The following is a 22,133-nucleotide window of genomic DNA, read 5'->3' as shown; positions in this document are numbered from 1 at the left end:
TTACCTAAATCTCTATATCAGTGTTCCCCAACTCCAGTCCTCAAGAGCCACCAACAGGTCATATTTTCAGGATTTCCTTAGTATTGCTCCGGTGATAATTGCAGAACCTGCACAGGCAACAAGTCCATCACCTGGGCAATACTAAGGAAATCCTGAAAATATGACCTGTTGGTGGCTCTTGAGGACCGGAGTTGGGGAACACTGCGCTATATAATAATAAACTGGGTAGCGTGGTTAATGAATGATGAGATGCTGCTTTTTTCTGTACAGAGTGAATCAAGTGAATCTTGCCAAGTACTGCCCAAACAGTGGGGTTGGGGGCCCAGATCTACACAGGGGCCCACCGGGGGATTCCCGTTACCCTATGGGCCAGACATCTACTTTCTCCACGATACTTCCATATTGCTGAAGCATCAAACTTTAGGATGCATGAAGGCCTCCAATCACAACTTGATCTGGGATTATTTTGGATCGCCTTTCGACATTCAAATAGTTTCAACATGAAAACATTCATTAAAGAACCTTCAAGAAGTTGGTCCTCAGACTTAAGGGCTCATTTCCACTGGCGAGAGACAAATCGGTCCGTAATCTGGACCGAAAAAAGGGATGTAGCGTATGCGATTGTCATGCGAGTGTTATGCAAGTGCAATGCGATTTTTAATTGCACCATCCGTTTTACATCCGTATGACATCCGTATGCAATCCGTTTTTTTTCTCTGCAACTATTTTTATTCAGTCATTTACAGGACCATGGACAGTGTTCTAGGCCACAGAATGGTGATGTATCCGTAAAAAACGGGCGGAATACGGATGGTCCGTATTCCGTCCGTTTTTTTTCTCGCACCCACTGACTTGCATTGGCGAGTCTCGTCCGAGACTCGCAGCAAATCGCAGCATGCTGCGATTTTTTTCTCAGTCCGATTTCGGCTGAGAAAAAAATCGCAAATGAAAAGACACCTATTGAATAACATTGGTCCGAGTGCAATCCGATTTTTTATCGGATTGCACTCGTCCGTTTTCCTCGCCAGTGGAAATGAGCCCTAAGGAGAAATGTGAAGACAATGAGAAGACAGCTGGAAACATCATATTTAACAATAAATTTAAGGATACTTTGGGGTCCTAGGAGAAAGAAGGCTCAACCCCAGTTGTCCCATCCCTTTAGCTATTTTGTGGCAATAATTGGTTCAGCACTTCCGTCTCCAAGATAGGGAATTGGCCTTATGACACTTATTAGGGCACTGAGTGACAACAAACTAGAAATTCTTCTGTCCTGGGTGAAAATACAGGGCATTATAATGGGGACCATGTGAATCTTTGTTAAGGGATACCCTCCCTTCTACCGTCTCCATTCCCCACAGTGGACTCTATGAGGACTTCTAAGTGTGCCGTTTCATGCTGTCTTGTTCATTTATCGTTTTGCCCTTTGGGAAAATCTGTTACAGAAGTGAAGCATAAGGGCTATATTAATAACAATTAAAAAATACTCCATGGAGTGAGTAAAATAACAGTTGAGGTAACCAGCCCTCAATAACCCTGTAGCTTCAGATTGAAATGTGATTTCACTTATTTCATATGCACGCAGTTCAGTAAAAGGCACGTGTTACTCAAGGCGCCAAATTGACTTCAACCAACAATGATTCTGATTATCCTATTTCCTTGTCTGCTCGGGTCTCTTCTTGAGAATTTTCCAATGATGAATTTATTGCTTCCATGAAAGGTCCAGGATAGGTTTGTGCTGAGTGTTGGATTCCTTTGTCCAAATCACTGTCTTCATTTGGGTCTTCCTTGGCGCCGAAGGCAGGACAGGATCTCGTTCGTGCATAATTTGGCTCTGCTCTACCACTGCCGACCATCTCGCTGACTGTGCTTATTGGGGACGCCCGCCACCTTCGTCTCTGCATCTGATCCTCTTTGTGTTTTATGGAATACCAAGCCAAAAATATAAAAATGAATCCTAAGAATTTGAGACCAGCTGCCAGTCCAAAATAAACAAAACGAAATGATGTCACGTTGTATTCCCAGCAGGAACCTTGTACGCCACAGTCCTGTTGCCAAAGCATGCAAGTAGTATCAATAACAGCCCCAAAGTAGATTGGTGTAGGAATGTAAGCTGCAACAACAAAGGAACATTGGAACATTTAGAAATCGGCAGCTTTTCTCACAATAAATGACTTGTAAAACTGATGTCTACTGCCAATGTAATCACACGACATCTACAGTATTCGTAATGTTTGACTTCTCACAAAACCCATATGCTAAATCGGATACATGTAATAAGTCAGAAAATATGACAAATGCAAAGTAATACGCCAAACTAGGTTATAGGTCATGACATCAAAGGACTTTTTGGACCTAAGGTAGTAACAGGGTCAAACCTTGCTTTAAAGTCAAATATGAAAATACCAGGTGGTTTGGACCAGGTAAGGGGTTATTGTAAGCATCCCTAGTGAAGAAAGGGGCAATGTAACCATCCCTGGTCATCTAGAACAGTAAATGTGTTCATGACAACATCAACAGTTGTCTCCATAAAAATAAACCGTTGCCGGAAACAATGGAGCACGCATTTGTAAGGTTATGATGATGCATTAATATTTATAATAATGGTCAAATATGCACGGTATGACAGCAAATGTCAAACCCTCACCTAATATATTTTATGATCGATCTAAAAATGGTGTCATGGGCCAAAAATACCAGAAATAGTTCTCCTAAAACCTACCGGTAAGTGACTAATCATGCATATGGCCATCAGGGGTAGAGGCCCACTAGCCCTCTAATAGACCACTACGTGACTCGGATTTTACATATTGTTAAGTAGGAAACATGCGGGTCTTCTCCAGGAGACAGGGGTGGTAGTGATGCAGCTAATTAGCAATGCGTTTGGAAGTCATCTGACTGCTTCATCAGGGAAAACAACAGACAGTGAAGGAGTCGGTGGACTTTGAAACGCGTTGATAATGAAGCGCATTGCTACCAATCCTGTCTCCTGGAATATTCCTTTGGATCTTCGTCAGCGGCGCAGAGGACCCACGTTTCCTATCTGACATTTTACCGCTCTCCTAACCAGTGGGACTGCACCAGATGACATTTCTGGGTTTCTCAGTTGTTGTGTTCTACACAACTGAACCAGGTGAACACTTTCTTTCACAATACTATCTCTGAACATCGGATAAGACATTTTTGCATTATTTTGTTCCCCAGTTTTATACATTGGCATACAGTTATTTTCTGTTACATTTGTATATTAAAAATGTGGTATATCACATTAAATACCATATGCACAGAGATATTCTGAAATGAGAATATGACTGTGCACTGAAGGTCTGACAAAGCATGTACGGCACAGCTCACACATCTCCATACTGAAGAAGCAGGACTGTTCCCATGCACTGCTCAGAACCCGTGTGTAGAGCCCCTCAGGCTGCAATCACACAACGTGGACATGTTGCACATTTTCTGTTGGGTTTGTTGTGTGTTATGGCGGCAGCCCAGCTGAAGAGATGTCACCAAATCTCATCCACATGCAGTGGGAAAAAATAATTGACCTGAAGTGCAGACATTAAATCTGCAGCATGTCCGCTTATGTCCCGGACTTTCCAACCTTCGACATTTCCTTTTTGTAATGCACAGGATGAAATATGTGACAACATGTAAAACAGGCAGATTTTGTCACAGATTTATGGCCAAATCCTCATGTCTGTTTATAACTGCAGGTCGATGATCTACAACAAAAAACCTAAATATGTTTCCTTCTTTGGACCAAGCTCGCCTATTCTTCTGAAAGGGTCTGCTAAAAACAGACAGCACATGGGGGTCATCTGTGTTGCATCTGTGTGCTGTCTGTTTAAATCACGGATATGTGAACAAAGCCTAAGAACACCTCGTTGCACGCATCATTAATATTTTGATATTCGGCGACTTCTGACAATTGGTGGAATCAAACAGAGCCTACATAGGAAATAAGGGTCTTCTCTTTATAAACTGCTGAACAGCGCCTCCTAGTGGACAAACGCTACAAATGCAATGTTTCAACATTTTGGAATAAATTATTTTTTTTGTAAATATTCAGCATATATTTTCACTGATAAGCTGTACTTTATTTTGACTAAATTTATGGAAACTTATACTGTATGTAAGTAACGTATTTGAGGCAAAAGCAAAAAAAAACATGTTAATGCTCTTTATCGTCAAACTCTCAACTATTGTCATAAATGTTACAGCTCCGGTGCTCGAAAACATGTTTAAGCGATTTGGTGTTTTTTGACTCATATGTAGAACTAAAATTGTGTTTTTTGCTTTTTTCTTGAGGGGGGGTATATTTCACTTCTTCATGGCAAAGAAAATCTGAAATTACTACGTCATGAGCACAGTTTATTCTGTTCCTCATGCGTTACACTTGTACATATACCTTTTACATGATCTTTTAAAAGTGGGCAAAGAATAGGATAAACAAAATCATTACTTACTCCTTAACTCTGCTGGTCCCGCAATGATAATGTCCCATCTCTCAATCATGTGACCGCTGCAGCCAATCACCAATTCCAGTAGCAACATAAGCATGTTCTGTGACTGCTGATTGGCTGCAGCCTTTACGTGAATGATGGAGGCGCTCATCACTGCAAGACGGAGAGGTATTACCAAAGCAGCAGTGCTGGAACAGTGGGGGATTGTTATTTCTTTATAAGAGCCACCATTCTCTACCGCTAGAATCCTAGGAATCCCCTTTAAATGAGAATTCTAGGGAGAAGGCTTGCTAATAAATTATTGTCCTGCACTTGCAGTTCCATGGCTCACTTTTTGATGGGTTTTCAGGAGCAACAGGCAAAATGGGATCTTCATTCTTATTAGTGGGGGCAAAAATGGTTCTACCCCCACTGATCAGACATTTATGGAATGTCCTTTAAATGTCAAGGATTAGACTCTCGCTTTAAATGGGATTCCAACTACATTGAAATAGGCGACCTATCCTTAGGACAGGTTATCAGTAGTGATGAGCGAGCATTCTTGGATATCGTGTTATCTGAGCATGCTCAGGGGCTATCTGAGTGTTTTCGGCGTGCTCGGAAAATATGTTCGAGTCCCCATGGCTGAAAGTTTCGTGGCTATTAGACAACTGCAACACATGCGGGGATACTACCTTTAGTACTTACCAAGAGTTCTCAACAAAACAAACTGCATTCCTAATGCAAAAGGTCTTTCTCCTTCATCTACTGACCTGAAAAACAATATATAAAGTTAGTGATACTGAAACAAGGCACCATCTTCATTAATTCTGATCAGCACCCACAGAAGTCCATATTTTTGCTACTCATAGGATTCAAAATTGCTTTAAAAGGGTTATTCTCATCTCTAAGATCCTATCCCAATAAGTAATCGGTGTAATAATAATATTAGTAAATACCTCCAATTAGAAATGTAGTATAGTTCTACTGATTTGCTAAGTCACTTACCTAATGTGCAGGGCATTGCAGTAGCTTAGGTATCCATGGTTACGACCACTAACAGCTACAGTCATATGAAAAAGTTTGGGCACCCCTATTAATCTTAAGCTTAATGTTTTATAAAAAAAAAATTTTTTGCAACAGCTATTTCAGTTTCATATATCTAATAACTGTTGGACACAGTAATGTTTCTGCCTTGAAATGAGGTTTATTGTACTAACAGAAAATGTGCAATCTGCATTCAAACAAAATTTGACAGGTGCATAAGTATGGGCACCCTTATCATTTTCTTGTTTTAAATACTCCTACCTACTTTTTACTGACTTACTAAAGCACTTTTTTTGGTTTTGTAACCTCATTGAGCTTTGAACTTCATAGCTAGGTGTATGCAATCATGAGAAAAGCTACTTAAAGTGGCCACTTGCAAGTTGTTCTCCTGTTTGAATCTCCTCCGAAGAGTGGCATCATGGGCTCCTCAAAACAACTGTCAAGTGATCTGAAAACAAAGATTATTCAATCAGTTGTTCAGGGGAAGGATACAAAAAGCTGTCTCAGAGATTTAACCTGTCAATTTCCACTGTGAGGATCATAGTAAGGAAATGGAAGAACACAGGTACAGTTCTTGTTAAGGTCAGAAGTGGCAGGCCAAGAAAAACATCAGAAAGGCAGAGAAGAAGAATGGTGAGATCAGTCAAGGACAATCCTCAGGCCACCTGCAGAGAGCTGCAGCATCAACTTGCTGCAGATGGTGTCACTGTGCATTGGTCAACTATACAATGCACTTTGCACAAGGAGAAGCTGTATGGGAGAGTGATGCGAAAGAAGCCGTTTCTGCAAGCACGCCACAAACAGAGTCGGCTGAGGTATGCAAAAGCACATTTGGAGAAGCCAATTTCTTTTTGGAAGAAGGTCCTGTGGACTGATGAAACCAAGATTGAGTTGTTTGGTAATACAAAAAGGCGTTATGCATGGCGGCAAAAAAACACAGTGCGTTGTATAGTTGACGATGCACAGTGACACCATCTGCAGCAAGTTGATGCTGCAGCTCTCTGGAGATGGTCTGAGGATTGTCCTTGACTGATTTCACCATTCTTCTTCTCTGCCTTTCTGATGTTTTTCTTGGCCTGCCACTTCAGGCCTTAACAAGAACTGTACCTGTGTTCTTCCATTTCCTTACTATGTTCCTCACAGTGGAAATTGACTGGTTAAACTTCTGAGACAGCTTTTTGTATCCTTCCCTTGAACAACTGTGTTGAATAATCTTTGTTTTCAGATCATTTGACAGTTGTTTTGAGGAGCCCATGATGCCACTCTTCAGAGGAGATTCAAACAGGAGAACAACTTGCAAGTGGCCACTTTAAGTAGCTTTTCTCATGATTGCATACACCTAGCTATGAAGTTCAAAGCTCAATGAGGTTACAAAACCAAAAAAAGTGCTTTAGTAAGGCTACTTTCACACTAGCGTCGGGAACAACCCGTCGCCGTGCGTCGGGCCGACGTTCCCGACGCTAGCGTGGTCTCCGCCGCACAACGGGGGCAGCGGATGCATTTTTCCCACGCATCCGCTGCCCCATTGTGAGGTGCGGGGAAGTGCGGGGAGGTGGGGGCGGAGTTCCGGCCGCGCATGCGCGGTCGGAAAAAGCGGACCGTCGGGAGCAAAAAACGTTACATGTAACGTTTTTTTCTCCCGACGGTCCGCTACCACACGCCCAAGCGTCGCAAAACGGACGCACCGTTTGGCAATGCGTCGCAAATGCGTCGCTAATGTTAGTCTATGACGAAAAAACGTATCCAGCAAGAACTTTTGCTGGATGCGTAGTTTCGGCAAAACGACGCATTTGCGACGTATTGCAGTTAACGCTAGTGTGAAAGTAGCCTAAGTCAGTAAAAAGTAGGTAGGAGTATTTAAAACAAGAAAATGATAAGGGTGCCCATACTTATGCACCTGTCAAATTTTGTTTGAATGCACATTGCACATTTTCTGTTAGTACAATAAACCTCATTTCAAGGCAGAAACATTACTGTGTCCAACAGTTATTAGATATATGAAACTGAAATAGCTGTTGCAAAAAAAAACAATTTTTATAAAACATTAAGCTTAAGATTAATAGGGGTGCCCAAACTTTTTCATATGACTGTATCTAACTGTCACTATATGACTGGATACCCTAAGCTACTGCAATGCCCTGCACATGGGGTAAGTGACATAGCAAATCAGAAGAACTGTACAATATTTCTAATTGGATGTAGTTGCGAATATTATTATTAAATCTACTACATATTGGGACAGTATCTTGGAAATGGGAATATCCCTTTAATAATGAATATGTAACGTTTTACCTGATGTTCTCTTGAAGATATAATTGATTTATCTTATTCCATTTCTCCCTTGTTGAGATATTGCCACCTTCTCTCTGTATATAAATCTAGTCTTTTTAGCCAATTGGGTGAGGTCCTCAAGAAGACTCCCACAAAGAAGCGGTGAGGAGTACGCCCACTTGGCTAAAAAAAAATAGATTTATATACTAAGAAGAGGAGGCCATATCTCAGGAATGGAGAGGAGCAAGAACAAAAAATAAACAATACCCGATTCAGAAAAACAGTGGTAATTACACCAGGTTGAAAAAAACAAAATACATGTTTTTGGCAAGTGACAGGTCCAATTGGAATTACCCTTTAAAGTGAACAGTTTGGTGAATAACAAGCCCCAGGCTTCAGCTTCATAAACTAAGAGTCTTTGATATTTATGGAGTTTATTCCAGGACACTGGTGACAGAACAAATGATGCAGAATGGTAAAGCGATGTGTTTGCAGGCTATGTGACTTGTATCATGTGCAGCTGAAAGGAAGGGTCTGTGTGTGCCTCCACAGTAACAAATGTCAGATTTCAGGCATTTTACGCTCAGACTGCCCAATTAATAATTGACGTTAATCCTAAGGAATGGGATGTCACATAGTTATAAAACTATTCCACCATAATACATGAAAAAGCCCGCTACTCACTGCTTGTTCTGGTATAATATTATTTGTGTGCATGATTGAATGTATATCAGGCAGTTTTATCAAAATATTTAGGACATTTGCAATTTTTCTGATGTAAATACAATGAAAAATAAAAGTGTCTAAAATTAAAATTCACAATAACCAACCACAGGGCATCTTTCATTTTACCATGGCAGAAGTTGAGCAATGATTGATTACCATGAGCATCAAAGTCAGCTTTTTTTTCAGTTTCGGTAAATGAGGCCCAATGTATTCACACATGACAGCATGTGTGAGAAAAATGGAGCATTAAGGAGTGTATTAGCACAATACCAAGGGGGGGGGAGACATCAGCAATGATCGTATAGAAGCATTTGTTGCTTCTCATCATTCTGGGAATTATTATAAAGCCATTTCGAAACAATTTGGAGTCTATGATTCTACAGTGATAAATATCATCCACAACTGGAAAACATTCAAGATAGTTGACAATGTTTCCAGAAGTGAACGTCCTGGCAAATTCACCCCAAGGTCAAACCGTGAAATGTTCAAAGAAAACTGCAAAAACCCAAGAGACACAGCTCAGATTCTAAAGGCCTAAGATAACATGGTAAATGTTCAAATTCATGACAGTATGATTTGAAAAAAAATCTAAGCATGTATGGCTTGTTTTTAAGGATTGCCAAAAATAAAAACCTCTTTTTTTTAAAAAAAACCAAACATTTCAGCATGGCTTAAGATTGTGAAGTTGCATCAATAAAACAAGACTTCTGAAACAATGTCCTTTAGGACAGACGAGACCAAATTGGAGATGTTTGGCCATCATATCATGTGCCATGTTAGTCAAAAACAGAACACAACATATCAGCACAAGAATTTGTTAACAAATGTTCAGTTAGGTGAAGGGGTGATGATTTGGGCTTATTTTGCAGCCACAGGACCTGGGCACGTAGCAATCATTGAGTCGACCATGAACTCTTCTCTGTACTAGAGTATTCTAGGCTCAAATACGAGGCCATATATCCAAGCTTCATAGCTGGGCTGAAAGTGGCTCATGCAAAGGGCAATGATCCCAGGCACATCAGCAAAGTACTTTACAAAAGCTTTAAGCAGGTGTGGAAATGCTGCAAAAAATGCTTTCAGAAATAGAAGTGGTAGTAGTTTAATTCTAACAATTAAAATAATACAAAGTGGATGAACAGAAAAATCTAAATCAGATCAACATTTGGTGTGACCACCCTTTGCCTTCAAAGCATTAATTCTCCTTGGTACACATGCACACAGTGAAGAAACCCAGCAGGAAGATTGTGCCAAACATCATGGAGAACTAACCACACATCTTGCTGGTGGATTTGAAAGGAGAGTAAGCATGATGTGTCTTTCATCTACAGCACTATGTTTCCTTGGCTGACCACATCCTCTATGCTTCTCAACATTATCCATTTCTTGGTGCTCTCAATGCTGAGAAATACAGGTAGATACTGATGCATCATGCAGCATCATCAGGGAGACTTCTGATTGGTTCCAAATTTATTCAGCAGCAGGACAACGACCCAAACATACAGCCAATTTCATTAATAACTATCTTCAGCATAAAGAACAAGGAGTCCTGGAAATGATGAAATGGCCCCCACAGAACCCGATCTCAACATTATCAAGTCTGTCTAGGATTACATAAAGACAAAAGGATTTGCGCAACCCTACATCTACAGATCTGTGGTTAGTTCTCCAAGATATTCAGAACAATGTCCATGCTAAGTTTCTTCAAAAGCTGTGTGCAGATGTACCTAGAATAATTGATGCCGTGTTATAGGCAGAGTGTGGTCACACCAAATATTGATTTGATTTAGATATCTGTTTTATTCACTCACTTTGCAGTTGGTTCATTGACAAAAAGTAAATTCAACACTTCTATTTATGAAAGCATTCTTACTATACAACCTTTTTACTAAGCCTGCCCAAAACTTTTGCACAGTACTTTAAATATAAATATATATGCAGTGGGTGAAATAAGTATTGACCGAGTTATCAATTTTATAACTAAAAGGTACTATTGACATGAAATTCTCACCAGATGTCAGTAACAACCCATCCAATCCACACAGGCAAAGAAATCACACCATAGCTGTCCATAAATTAAGTTATATGTAATAATGAGAAATAACATAATAGAACGAGGAATCTGGTGATTCAAAATTCACGCTGCCAAGTATCCAAAGTACGATCATAGACAGGGATGTAGCATAATTGCGGTTTATTGTGTAAATGTGCATCAAGGTTCACATATAATTATGAGAAATGACACGGGGAAAAATTATTGAACAAGCTTAGTGAAATGTACTTAATACTTTACACAAAACCTTCAAGATGCCTCCTGTATGGAGAAACTAGTCGCACGCATTGCTCAGGTGTGATTTTGGCCCATTCTTCCACACAAACACTCTTCAAATCCTGAAGGTTCCGTGGGCTCCTTCTATGAACTCCAAACTTTAGTTCCTTCCTTAAATTTTCTATTGGATTCAGGTCAGATGATTGGCTAGGCCATAGTATTTTCTTTATCTGAAACCGATTGAGACTTTCCTTAGCTGTGTGTTTGGATTCATTGTCTTGTTGAAATGTCCACATTCCTTTAATCTTCATCATCCTCGTAGATGGCAGCAGATTTTATCAAGAATGTCTCAGTACATTTGTCCATTCATCCTTCTTTCAGTTATATAAACTTTGTCAGTACTACATGTATACTGAAAAGCAGCCTCATGCCATGATGTTCCCACCTCCAAACTTCACTGTTTTGTGGTGATATGCAGTGTCTTTTGGCCTCCAAGCATGGTGTGTATTATGCCCTCCAAAGCAATCAATTTGTCACATCTCACCAGACTATATTACACAAGCTTGTCTAAATGTTGAACAAAATGTAAACGTGCTTGAACATGATTTTTGTTCTGTAATGGAGTCTTGCATGGTGCGCGTGTATATAGGCCATGGAGTTTGAGTGCATTACCTATAGTTTTCTTAGAAACATTTGTACCTGCTGGTCCCAGGTCTTTCTGCAGTTCTCCACAGGTGGTCATTGGCTCTTGGACAACTCTTCTGATAATTCTTTTGCATCCTTTGTCTGAAATCTTGCAGGGAGCACCTGGTCGTGGCTGGTTAATGGTGAAATTATATTATTTCCACTTACTGATTATGACCCCAACAGTGGGATCTTCAGTAGTATAGAAATTCTTCTGTAACCAATGCCATCAGTATGTTTTGCAACAAGGTTGTGAAGGTCTTGAGACAGCTCACTGGTTTTACCCATCAATAGCGGTTTCTTGTGTGGCACCTTGGTAATGAGACACCTTGGCAATGAGACACCTTTTTGATGCTAACAGGTGAACCGGTTGATATTATTTTTCACTAAGTGGCATGATTGCTTTCTAATTACCGTATATACTCGTGTATAAGCTGAGTTTTTCAGCACTTTTTTTTGCTGAAAATGCCCCTTCGGCTTATACATGAGTCACTGTCTCAGAAGATGGAGGGAGGGGGAGCAGGGCATCACAGGAGGCAGAAGCCAGCAGCTGCGGCTAAAGCCTGTGCCCGCTGCTAAAAATAAATTAATATTCACTGCACTTGCAGTGAACATTCATTTCTCTTAAAGCGCGAGAACACAGTGTTAGCAGCAGTCATCGGCTTCAAAGCAGCTGCCAGCTATCACAGGTGCCCGCTCATTAAGGTAATGAATATTCACCTCTCTCCACTCCCATAGGGGTGCAGATAAGTGAATATTCATTCTGTTAATGAGCGGGGACACTTGATCGCTTGACCGCAGGAGCTGCTGGCACCGGGACGAGATGCTGCGAGAGCGAGCATGGAAGGTAAGTAGGATGTTTTTTGGTTTTTTTATGCTATTCTCACGGAGGCCATACACACAAGGATTGGAATAAGGAGCCATGCATACAAGGATGGGAATAAAGAGCCATGCATACAAGGATGGGGATGAGGAACCATGCAGACAAGGATGGGAATAAGGAGCCATGCAGACAAGGATTGGAATAAGGAGCCATGCAGACAAGGATGGGGATGAGGAGCCATGCAGACAAGGATAGGGATAAGGAACCATGCATTCAAGGATGGGGATAAGGAGCCATGCAGACAAGGATGGGAATAAGGAACCAAGCATACATGGATGGTAATAAGGAGCCATGCATTCAAGGATGGGAATAAGGAGCCATGCAGACAGGGATGGGAATAAGGAGCCATGCATACAAGGATAGGAATAAGGAGCCATGCAGACAAAGATGGGGATAAGGAGCCATGCTGACAAGGATGGGAATAAGGAGCCATGCAGACAAAGATGGGGATAAGGAGCCATGCTGACAAGGATGGGAATAAGGAGCTATGCAAACAATGATGAGGATAAGGAGCCATGCAGACAAGGATGGGAATAAGGAGCCATGCAGACAAGGATGGGAATAAGGAGCCATGCAGACAAGGATGGGAATAAGGAGCCATGCAGACAAAGATGGGGATAAGGAGCCATGCTGACAAGGATGGGAATAAGGAGCCATGCATACAAGGATGGGGATAAGGAGCCATGCAGACAAAGATGGGGATAAGGAGCCATGCTGACAAGGATGGGAATAAGGAGCCATGCATACCAGGATGGGGATGAGGAACCATGCATACCAGGATGGGGATGAGGAACCATGCATACCAGGATAGGGATTAGGGGACAATGCATATCCGACTTATACTTGGGTCGTCTTATACACGAGTATATACAGTACTGATAGATTTCAGGTGGTGTCATCACTTTCCATGGCCTTTTGCACTTCTTTTCTTCATGTGTTCAATATTTTGTTTCCTGTGTCATTTCTCCTTGTTACACATAACTATCTATATATATAATTGTCTAAGGGTTTAATTGTCTGTCCTGGAAATCCCGCGTCTGATTGGTCGAGGCCACCAGGCCTCGACCAATCAGCGACGGGCACAGTCTCTGATTGGTCCAGGCCAGCCGGCCTCGACCAATCAGCGACGGGCATTGTTGTCCTCCACTGCTGTCAAGTGCCGCCATTGTGTTGTCTAAGGGTCTAGTTGTCTGTCTGTCTCGGAAATCCCGCCTTGCTGATTGGTCGAGGCCAGCCGGCCTCGACCAATCAGCCACGGGCACAGTCTGCCGCGAATTCTGGAATCATCATTGTCCTCCACTGCTGTCAAGTGCCGCCATTGTGTAGGGTGTGTGCCTGCGTCTCCCTGTATGGGTGGCATCTCCCTGTGTTTCTATCTTAGAATGGGTCGTAAACGAAAATACACCAATGAGGATGACAGAAAAGCAGCAGCAGCAGCAAGAAAACGACAACATCGGGAACAGGAGACACCATAACAAACTGCCGCCAGACAAGCCCAGGATGTGGAATCTCACACACAACGTCGCCAACAGGAGACACCACAACAAACTGCTGCTAGACAAGCCCAGGATGCGGAATCTCACAGACACTGTCGCCAACCGGAGACACCACAACAAACTGTTGTACCACAGGAACAACATGATCGCCAAATTCATAAAAAACGAATGCTCTACCAACTAAGGCACGACCAGGACAATATTTAACAACTTGCACATTACGTAACAGACAATGAAAGTACAATTCATGAACACTACTGTGGGAATATGAATGCAGTTTGCTCTAAATGCGACTCTCTGAATTTCATTGATGAAAAACCATCTGACAATCAGTTTACTCAATGCTGCCAAAAAGGAAAAGTTATGCTACCGAGACCTCACTACTCAGATCTGTTTGAGCAGTTAATGAAAGGAATGCATCAACACAGTAGAAATTTCATGGAAAATATCAGAAGCATCAACAGTTCTCATGTGTTTGCTTCATTCGGTGCCAACATTGCACCGCCCCCTGGATTCGGACCGTATTGTTTTAAAATTCACGGCCAGATCTACCACTGCACTGGAACACTTCACCCAGAAATAGGACAACCACCAAAATTTGCACAATTATACATCATTGATACAAATGAGGCTACAGAACAAAGGATGAACCTAAAAGAAAATGAAAAGTGTGATGCTGAACTGATGAACCAAATTGCTGTACATTTACAAATTTATAAACCTATAAGCTCAAAAGAGCATAATGCCCCATCTTAAAGAATGGATGACAATACAATATAGCTAAAATTGGTAAACTTTATTAGCAAAATACAAACACATAAAATAAGAGGTAATGAGGATAAGGTGCATGACTAAGAGGTAACACAGACATAGATATGCACACAATAGAAAATGTAAGGGTGCACTTGCAGGATCATGTATAACCTGCAATGAGTCACTAACATGGCACAGTGAACCTATGGATATTTACACGGATAGTAAAATAGGAAGGGGAGACAGTGGTATAAAACCAAGTGGTAATAACTCTTCATGTAAGAACACCCCTGTCTGTACTAACTCCCACCTATATTGCAACCTGCCCAAACAAAGTGATATAGCTAAGCCATGGACTCAATAGTGTGCTTACCCATGTGTGCCGTCTATGCCAGGTGTCCTCATAGATAGCCCCGACGCGCGTTTCGCGTTTTAGAGCTTCCTCGGGGGGCTGTGAACTGATGAACTGATGAACCAAATTGCTGTACATTTACAAATTGCATACATATTCTAGAATACCCGATGCGTTAGAATCGGGCCACCATCTAGTAATTTATAGACATCTATGGTTTCATTTCTTTCCCTGTATGGAGTGGGTAGGTTGTTACCGACATCTGGTGAGAATTTCATGTCAATAGCACCTTTAGAAATATATTTACTTAGAAAATGGGTGATGTGTTCAACACTTATTTCATATAGATACACAAATATACGCATATTCCTCAACATTGAAATTGCAACACCAAGGAGGAAACGTTGTGGAATTATGGAAATCACAGAAACAATAGACATGCTAAAGAGTTGCAAATGATGAAAAAAATAGAGAAAATTTTTTGAAACATCTCGATTTATTCAGTATCATACATGAATGCCACACACAGAATACTCGCGATGAGTCCTGCTTTTGTCTTGGACGAAATGATAGTTAGAGATTCCTCTGCAGACCACATGGGCAGCACCATGAAATGCTCTCCACAAGGAATGTGAAAGTGTCACACACATGTTGTTTGTGCTACTGGGAGCAGCCTGTGTGGCCTAAACATCTGCGGACTTGTCACAATCCAGCACATCAGGTAAGTCATAGCGCAGGGAGTGGATTTTGATTGTTTGCGTGCGCAAATGCTTTCAGCATGGCAGAACATTCATCGGACAGCCACTAATAACCTCAAGGTGTGTAACTGCAATATTTCTGTGTCTGGCTTTCATACGCGACACTGAATCAATGAAGATGTTTTGAAAATGTTGTTTCCATTTTTTCATAATTTGCATATCATTAACAGGTCTACGCATCCTGTGATTTCCATCTTGGCATTGTGATTTCACTGTTGAGGAGTTTGCAGAGAGAGATAGAAAAATAAAAGCAGCAGTTTTCATGCAATGGGCGCAAAGCCAACAAGGTAGTCACCAAAACCCTTTTAAATACAAATCGAAAAACTGTGGATAGCATCCAAAGTCAGACAGTGAAAAAACTAATTTTATGTAACGTTCTGGCTCAATATGGCAGAGCCTCTCTCAAAGGGATGTCTGAATCGGTCACAGGTTGGGCCAGGGAAGAGCTTGGTGTGTCACCCTATGGTGACTGCGACACAAAGTTGCAACGGTTTCCAAATGTCTTGCCATAGACTCGTGTGAAGAGATGAGTGGATCTTTTGTAACTGGATTCCGCCGGCTTCTACAAATTTTCCCTCAATACTGTATTTGTTGCCCACAGCAACCAATGAGACTGCAGCTTTCATTTCTCAAACTGCAATATATATGTGTATTTTCGCTAAAGTGAAGCTGCAGGACGTCGCGTGAGGGATCCCTGAGGAAGGAGTCTGATGACCTCGAAACGCGTTGGATGAATTGTGGTCCTAGGTGCGCTCTGTAAAGACTTGCAAGCCGATCACGTGAGGCATCACGTGTTTGTGACGTCACGTGAGGTCCTGCAGCTTCACTGCACCTCGCCGGCAAGTGTATGCGGAAGCGTGTGCTACTAGTAAGGCGCCGGGAATTATCTATAGGACAAAGGGGTGCCTGTCACCGGCCGGGACAGATCAACACCCCTTCTCCGTAGCTTCAGAAATCATCGTGGATACAAAACTATTCTTTCACGGGAAGATATATACATTTTTTGGACATCTGGATTCAGCTATTTGCAAGGACCTGTGGATGGATTGCAGCATTCTATGAGGACTACAGGACTTATTTTTAGGAAGGTAATGATATGTATTTTATTTTTGTGGTAATTTCTGAGTTAATCTTTTGTAGGTTTAGAGTTATATAAACCTTTAGTGCAAATACACATATACACTCACTGGCCACTTTATTAGGTACACCTGTCCAACTTCTTGTTAACACTTAATTTCTAATCAGCCAATCACATGGCGGCAACTCAGTGCATTTAGGCATGTAGACATGGTCAAGACAATCTCCTGCAGTTCAAACCGAGCATCAGTATGGGGAAGAAAGGTGATTTGAGTGCCTTTGAACGTGGCATGGTTGTTGGTGCCAGAAGGGCTGGTCTGAGTATTTCAGAAACTGCTGATCTACTGGGATTTTCACACACAACCATCTCTAGGGTTTACAGAGAATGGTCCGAAAAAGAAAAAAAATCCAGTGAGCGGCAGTTCTGTGGGCGGAAATGCCTTGTTGATGCCAGAGGTCAGAGGAGAATGGGCAGACTGGTTCGAGCTGATAGAAAGGCAACAGTGACTCAAATCGCCACCCGTTACAACCAAGGTAGGCCTAAGAGCATCTCTGAACGCACAGTGCGTCGAACTTTGAGGCAGATGGGCTACAGCAGCAGAAGACCACACCAGGTACCACTCCTTTCAGCTAAGAACAGGAAACTGAGGCTACAATTTGTACAAGCTCATCGAAATTGGACAGTAGAAGATTGGAAAAACGTTGCTTGGTCTGATGAGTCTCGATTTCTGCTGCGACATTCGGATGGTAGGGTCAGAATTTGGCGTAAACAACATGAAAGCATGGATCCATCCTGCCTTGTATGGAGCATCTTTGGGATGTGCAGCCGACAAATCTGCGGCAACTGTGTGATGCCATCATGTCAATATGGACCAAAATCTCTGAGGAATGCTTCCAGCACCTTGTTGAATCTATGCCACGAAGAATTGAGGCAGTTCTGAAGGCAAAAGGGGGTCCAACCCGTTACTAGCATGGTGTACCTAATAAAGTGGCCGGTGAGTGTATATTGCTGACTGAAGCCCTCTTTTGGGCCTATTATTGGACAATTTGTGGTAGTTGTGTCCAGGATTTGCTGCAGTAGGTTTATTGGGGAGTTTTTTATGCAGCGCCCTTAATTACTGTTTTCATTTCTCAAACTGTTGTGGCAAAACGAAGCTGCACTCTGATTGGCTGCTATGAGCACACATTTTTTTTACAATAAACCAGAGAGTTGAGTAGCATTTCTGGTAGTGTAAGCAATGGCATAGCTTTTGATGAACTTGGCAGGCACTCCCACCACCTATCCCGCCACTCACCACCACTTGGCGGGGCTGACCAGAACTGGCATCAGGGTGGCCAATTTTACTTATTTTTTCTGCACAGCTTATCAAAAAAATCATGGACAATATTTTTATATTATTAGTGATCAATGTCTACAGCCCATAATTCTGATATGAAGACACCATCTGTATTCATTTCACTGTAATCTGTAAAATGATGATAATTACAGTCAAAATAATCTGTATAAGTGTCTTCAGCTTCAAAAAATCGCCGTTAATTTTTTTTCACTGACAGGGCAAAAAATAGACTAATTTTTACGGACTGTCCTTGAATTTCTTGACAGACCAAAGAGGTTTTCTTTTCAAAGTGTTTTACACGAAGAAATTGATGAATTGGCCCCAATGTGCACACGACCATATGAATGTTCTGAGTACATATGTCTCCTTCTCACCTGAGAGTCACTATGATGGCCGAGGGTTGTGCACATGCGGTGATAAGAGTGACGATGAAGAGGAATATCAAGAATGGAATGAGTGTGTTGCACGTTCGATCACATTTTCCTGATACAGCATAGCCGTTTTCATTTAGATAAGTCTTAACAATGACCACTCGTAGCTGGCTTCGCTGACCGACTGTGGGTGTAGTGATAACCTGTCGACTCTGGACACAAGCACATTCAGTATAATTCTTCACCTATGACAGAAGCACATGCACCATTATTTCTGAATGTACTAGGAATATTTGAGTCACAGTGCTGAAAAATTAAACAATTATGACAAATATGTTATTTCCTTCAAAATACATTTTTGGTCATATACAACTTATCAAATTGTGAAAAGTGTATGATTTCATCATAATAAGCGGGTTTTATATCAAAAGCTTTGGGTGTCTTTTTAATAGGAAATAATATCATAGTTACTGTATATATTAAAAAACCATACCATACGTAAAATGAGGGAATGTGCTAAGATAAATAAAAACCTTATACTAATCTATTGATTTGCCCACATCTACAGTGCCGTTACAATGGACAGTGGGAATATCATACTGTGTGGGGGCTGTTGGGCATCATACTGTGTAGGGGGCATCATATTGAGTGGTGAACTGTGTGGGTACCATACTGTGTAGGGGGCTGTGGAACTATCAAAAGGGATGTCACAACATAATAGTGTGCGGGGGACTCTGGGGCAATCATACTGTCTATAGAAGTACATGAGGGCATCATGACTTCCGTGCTGTAGTGGGTCTGTAAGGCCGGTGTCACACTTGTGAGTTCAGTGCGAGAAACTAGCACATCAATACTCGGCACTGCCGCCGGCACTCGGGACCAGAGTGTGCGGCTGCATGTATTTCTATGCAGCTGAATGCTCCAGTCCCGACTGCCGTCGGCAGTGCCGAGTATTGATGTGCTAGTTTCTCGCACTGAACTCACAAGTGTGACACCAGCCTTACACTGAGTGTGGGGCAGTGGGTTATTATACTGACTGTGGATCAGTGGGGGTATCATACTATGTTGGATGCTGTGGAGTATCATACTATTTATATGGTTGTGGGGACATTGTACTGGTTATGGGGCGATGTGGGGACATTGTACTGGTTATGGGGCGATGTGGGGACATCATACTGTGTGGAGAACTGTAGGGAAATCATACTGTGTATGGGTCAGTGAGGGTATCACACTGTGTGTGGGGCAGTGGAAGCATCGTACTGTGTGAATGGCTGTGAGGTGATCATACTGTGTATGGGTCAGTGAGGGTATCATACTGTGAGTGGGGCAGTGGAAGCATCGTACTGTGTGCGTGGCTGTGAGGTAATCATACTGTGTATGGGTCAGTGAGGGTATCATACTGTGTGTGGGACAGTGGAAGCATCGTACTGTGTGAGTGGCTGTGAGGTGATCATACTGTGTATGGGTCAGTGAGGGTATCACACTGTGAGTGGGGCAGTGGAAGCATCGTACTGTGTGAGTGGCTGCGAGGTAATCATACTGTGTATGGGTCAGTGAGGGTATCATACTGTGTGTGGGACAGTGGAAGCATCGTACTGTGTGCGTGGCTGTGAGGTAATCATACTGTGTGTGGGTCAGTGAGGGTATCATACTGTGTGTAGGACAGTGGAAGCATCGTACTGTGTGCGTGGCTGTGAGGTAATCATACTGTGTATGGGTCAGTGAGGGTATCATACTGTGTGTGGGGCAGTGGAAGCATCGTACTGTGTGCGTGGCTGTGAGGTAATCATACTGTGTTGGGGGCAGTGGTAGAATCATACTGTATGGGTGAATCATACTGTATTAGGGGAGGATTGTGGGGCCATTATACTGTCTGGAAGTGGCTGGGAATGTATGATAATGTGAGAGATGAGGGGCATCATAGTGTGTGTGGGGTACTGTGGGGAAATAATGGTATGGGGAAATTATACTGTGTGGGGGTGCTGTGTGGTAATTATACTGTGTGTGGGTAGAGCTGTGTTATTATTCTGTGCGTGGGAAATATATGGGTATCATACTGTGTATGAGGGGCAAAAGGAGTAGTATACTGTATGGGAAGCTGTGGGGTCATCATACTGTGTAGAGGTAACTGAGGGCATTATACTGTGTGGGAGGGTCAATACGAGTATCATTCTGTGTGGGAGCATGATACTGGGTGGGGGTGACTAGGGGCATAATATTGTGTGTAGTAGGCTGGAGGGGCATCCTACTATGTGTGGAGGCATGATACTGTACGGGTGAGCTTTAGAGGCATTATACTGTCTGGGGGGGAGATGTGGGGACACCATATTGTGTGTGGGAGCTGTTGACCAAGGCACACTATTTATATATACTTAGGGAGTAACATAAGCAGTATGATTTTCTGCTTTTTATGAACTTTATAAAAAGCAGTTAATTAGAGTTTTGATTAGCTGATAATGGAAGGAACACGTTACAATAAGCCCTGTCATAACATAGATTAGCAGGAGCAGTTAGTTGGTCAACAGACTAATACCATATCTGCTCAATAATAAGTGATACAAATATAAAGTATGAAGTTCACTGCAGCAACCAGACCCTGATTAACCAGGAATATATCATTTAGATACAGTATATGCAACTGACATGGCAGGTTCTGACACACGGTATCATTCAGTACTCAGACACATAACACAATAAGTAGGTAAACCTGCAGCAAGACCATCAGACATAGAAGAAACAATAACTTGGTGGTTGACAGTTGCCTGGGTTCAGATCTGTGAGCCTGGAATGCCAGCAGGCCATAGATTTGCCTTCTGTGTACAGAGATCACATCTCACTTTGGATTGCTATACCATACTGACAGTCCTGCGTCCCAGAACCGCATTTAGGCTATGTGCCCATGTAGCAGAAAGTATGCAGAATTTTCCTGCTGAAATCCGGACTCCCTTTGCAGGAAATCCGCTTGTGGTTTTATTGCGTTTTTTGCGCGTATTTATCGCGGATTTTTACCGTTTTTTTCCCAATGGTCCAAATACAATTCTATAGTGGCAAAACTGCCGATTTTCCGCAAAATTAATCAACATGCTGTATTTTTTTCCGCAATGCTTTTCTGCCGCAGAAAAAAATGCAGCATGGGCACAAAAATTGCGGAATGCATTAAAATAAAGAAATACTTCATGTAAGTGTTTTTTAAGCGTTTCCGCAGCGAAAAACCTCCACAAAAACGCTAAAAATCCGGAACGTGGGCACATAGCCTTAGGAAGCATGTTATTCCCATTTTCAGAGGTGACAGTCACTACAGCCTCGTACACTCCCATTTTTTGTTGTTGAGACTCATCTGAGTGCAGTCCGAAACTCGAACATGCAGCAATTTTTAATATCGGACATGAGCACGGTCCCATAGACTAACATTGGTCACGGGTGCAATACAATGTTTTTTCGGATTATTCTTGGAATGATAATACAACCATCTACACATGAACGGAGGGATACTTTCCATAGGAAGCACATTTTCAGTGTCTATGTTATTTCAGGTCTGAGGGGTAAGGTTTCTCCTTGTGGAGAGTGACATACCAGCTCTGGCTTGTCAAGGTAAGGAGGCTTATTCGCCGTGCAATGCTCCTCTGGGAAATTTAATATGCAAATTGCCTCTTTAGAGAAAAAGAGGACT

The 22,133-nt window shown here is 42.1% G+C and overlaps 1 protein-coding gene across 2 annotated transcripts in view; it reads right to left on the bottom strand.

Moving 5' to 3' along the window:
• Positions 1-209: 209 nt before the first annotated feature.
• SLCO5A1 (solute carrier organic anion transporter family member 5A1) overlaps positions 210-22,133 on the bottom strand; it is a 170,924-nt gene continuing 149,000 nt past the window's right edge. For both annotated transcript variants that reach the window (XM_077270631.1, XM_077270632.1), the window contains 3 exons: positions 18,467-18,708; positions 5,151-5,215; positions 210-2,110 (listed from right to left, as the gene is read on the bottom strand). In XM_077270631.1, the coding sequence (XP_077126746.1) occupies positions 1,644-2,110; positions 5,151-5,215; positions 18,467-18,708 (774 nt within the window). In that variant the 3' untranslated portion in view covers positions 210-1,643. The remainder of the gene's footprint in view (positions 2,111-5,150; positions 5,216-18,466; positions 18,709-22,133) is intronic.

This window comes from Ranitomeya variabilis, chromosome 6 (assembly GCF_051348905.1).
Source record: "Ranitomeya variabilis isolate aRanVar5 chromosome 6, aRanVar5.hap1, whole genome shotgun sequence".
Lineage (NCBI taxonomy): Eukaryota > Metazoa > Chordata > Amphibia > Anura > Dendrobatidae > Ranitomeya > Ranitomeya variabilis.
Note: the sequence above shows the minus strand (reverse complement) of the source record. Positions and strands in the feature narration are given on the sequence as shown.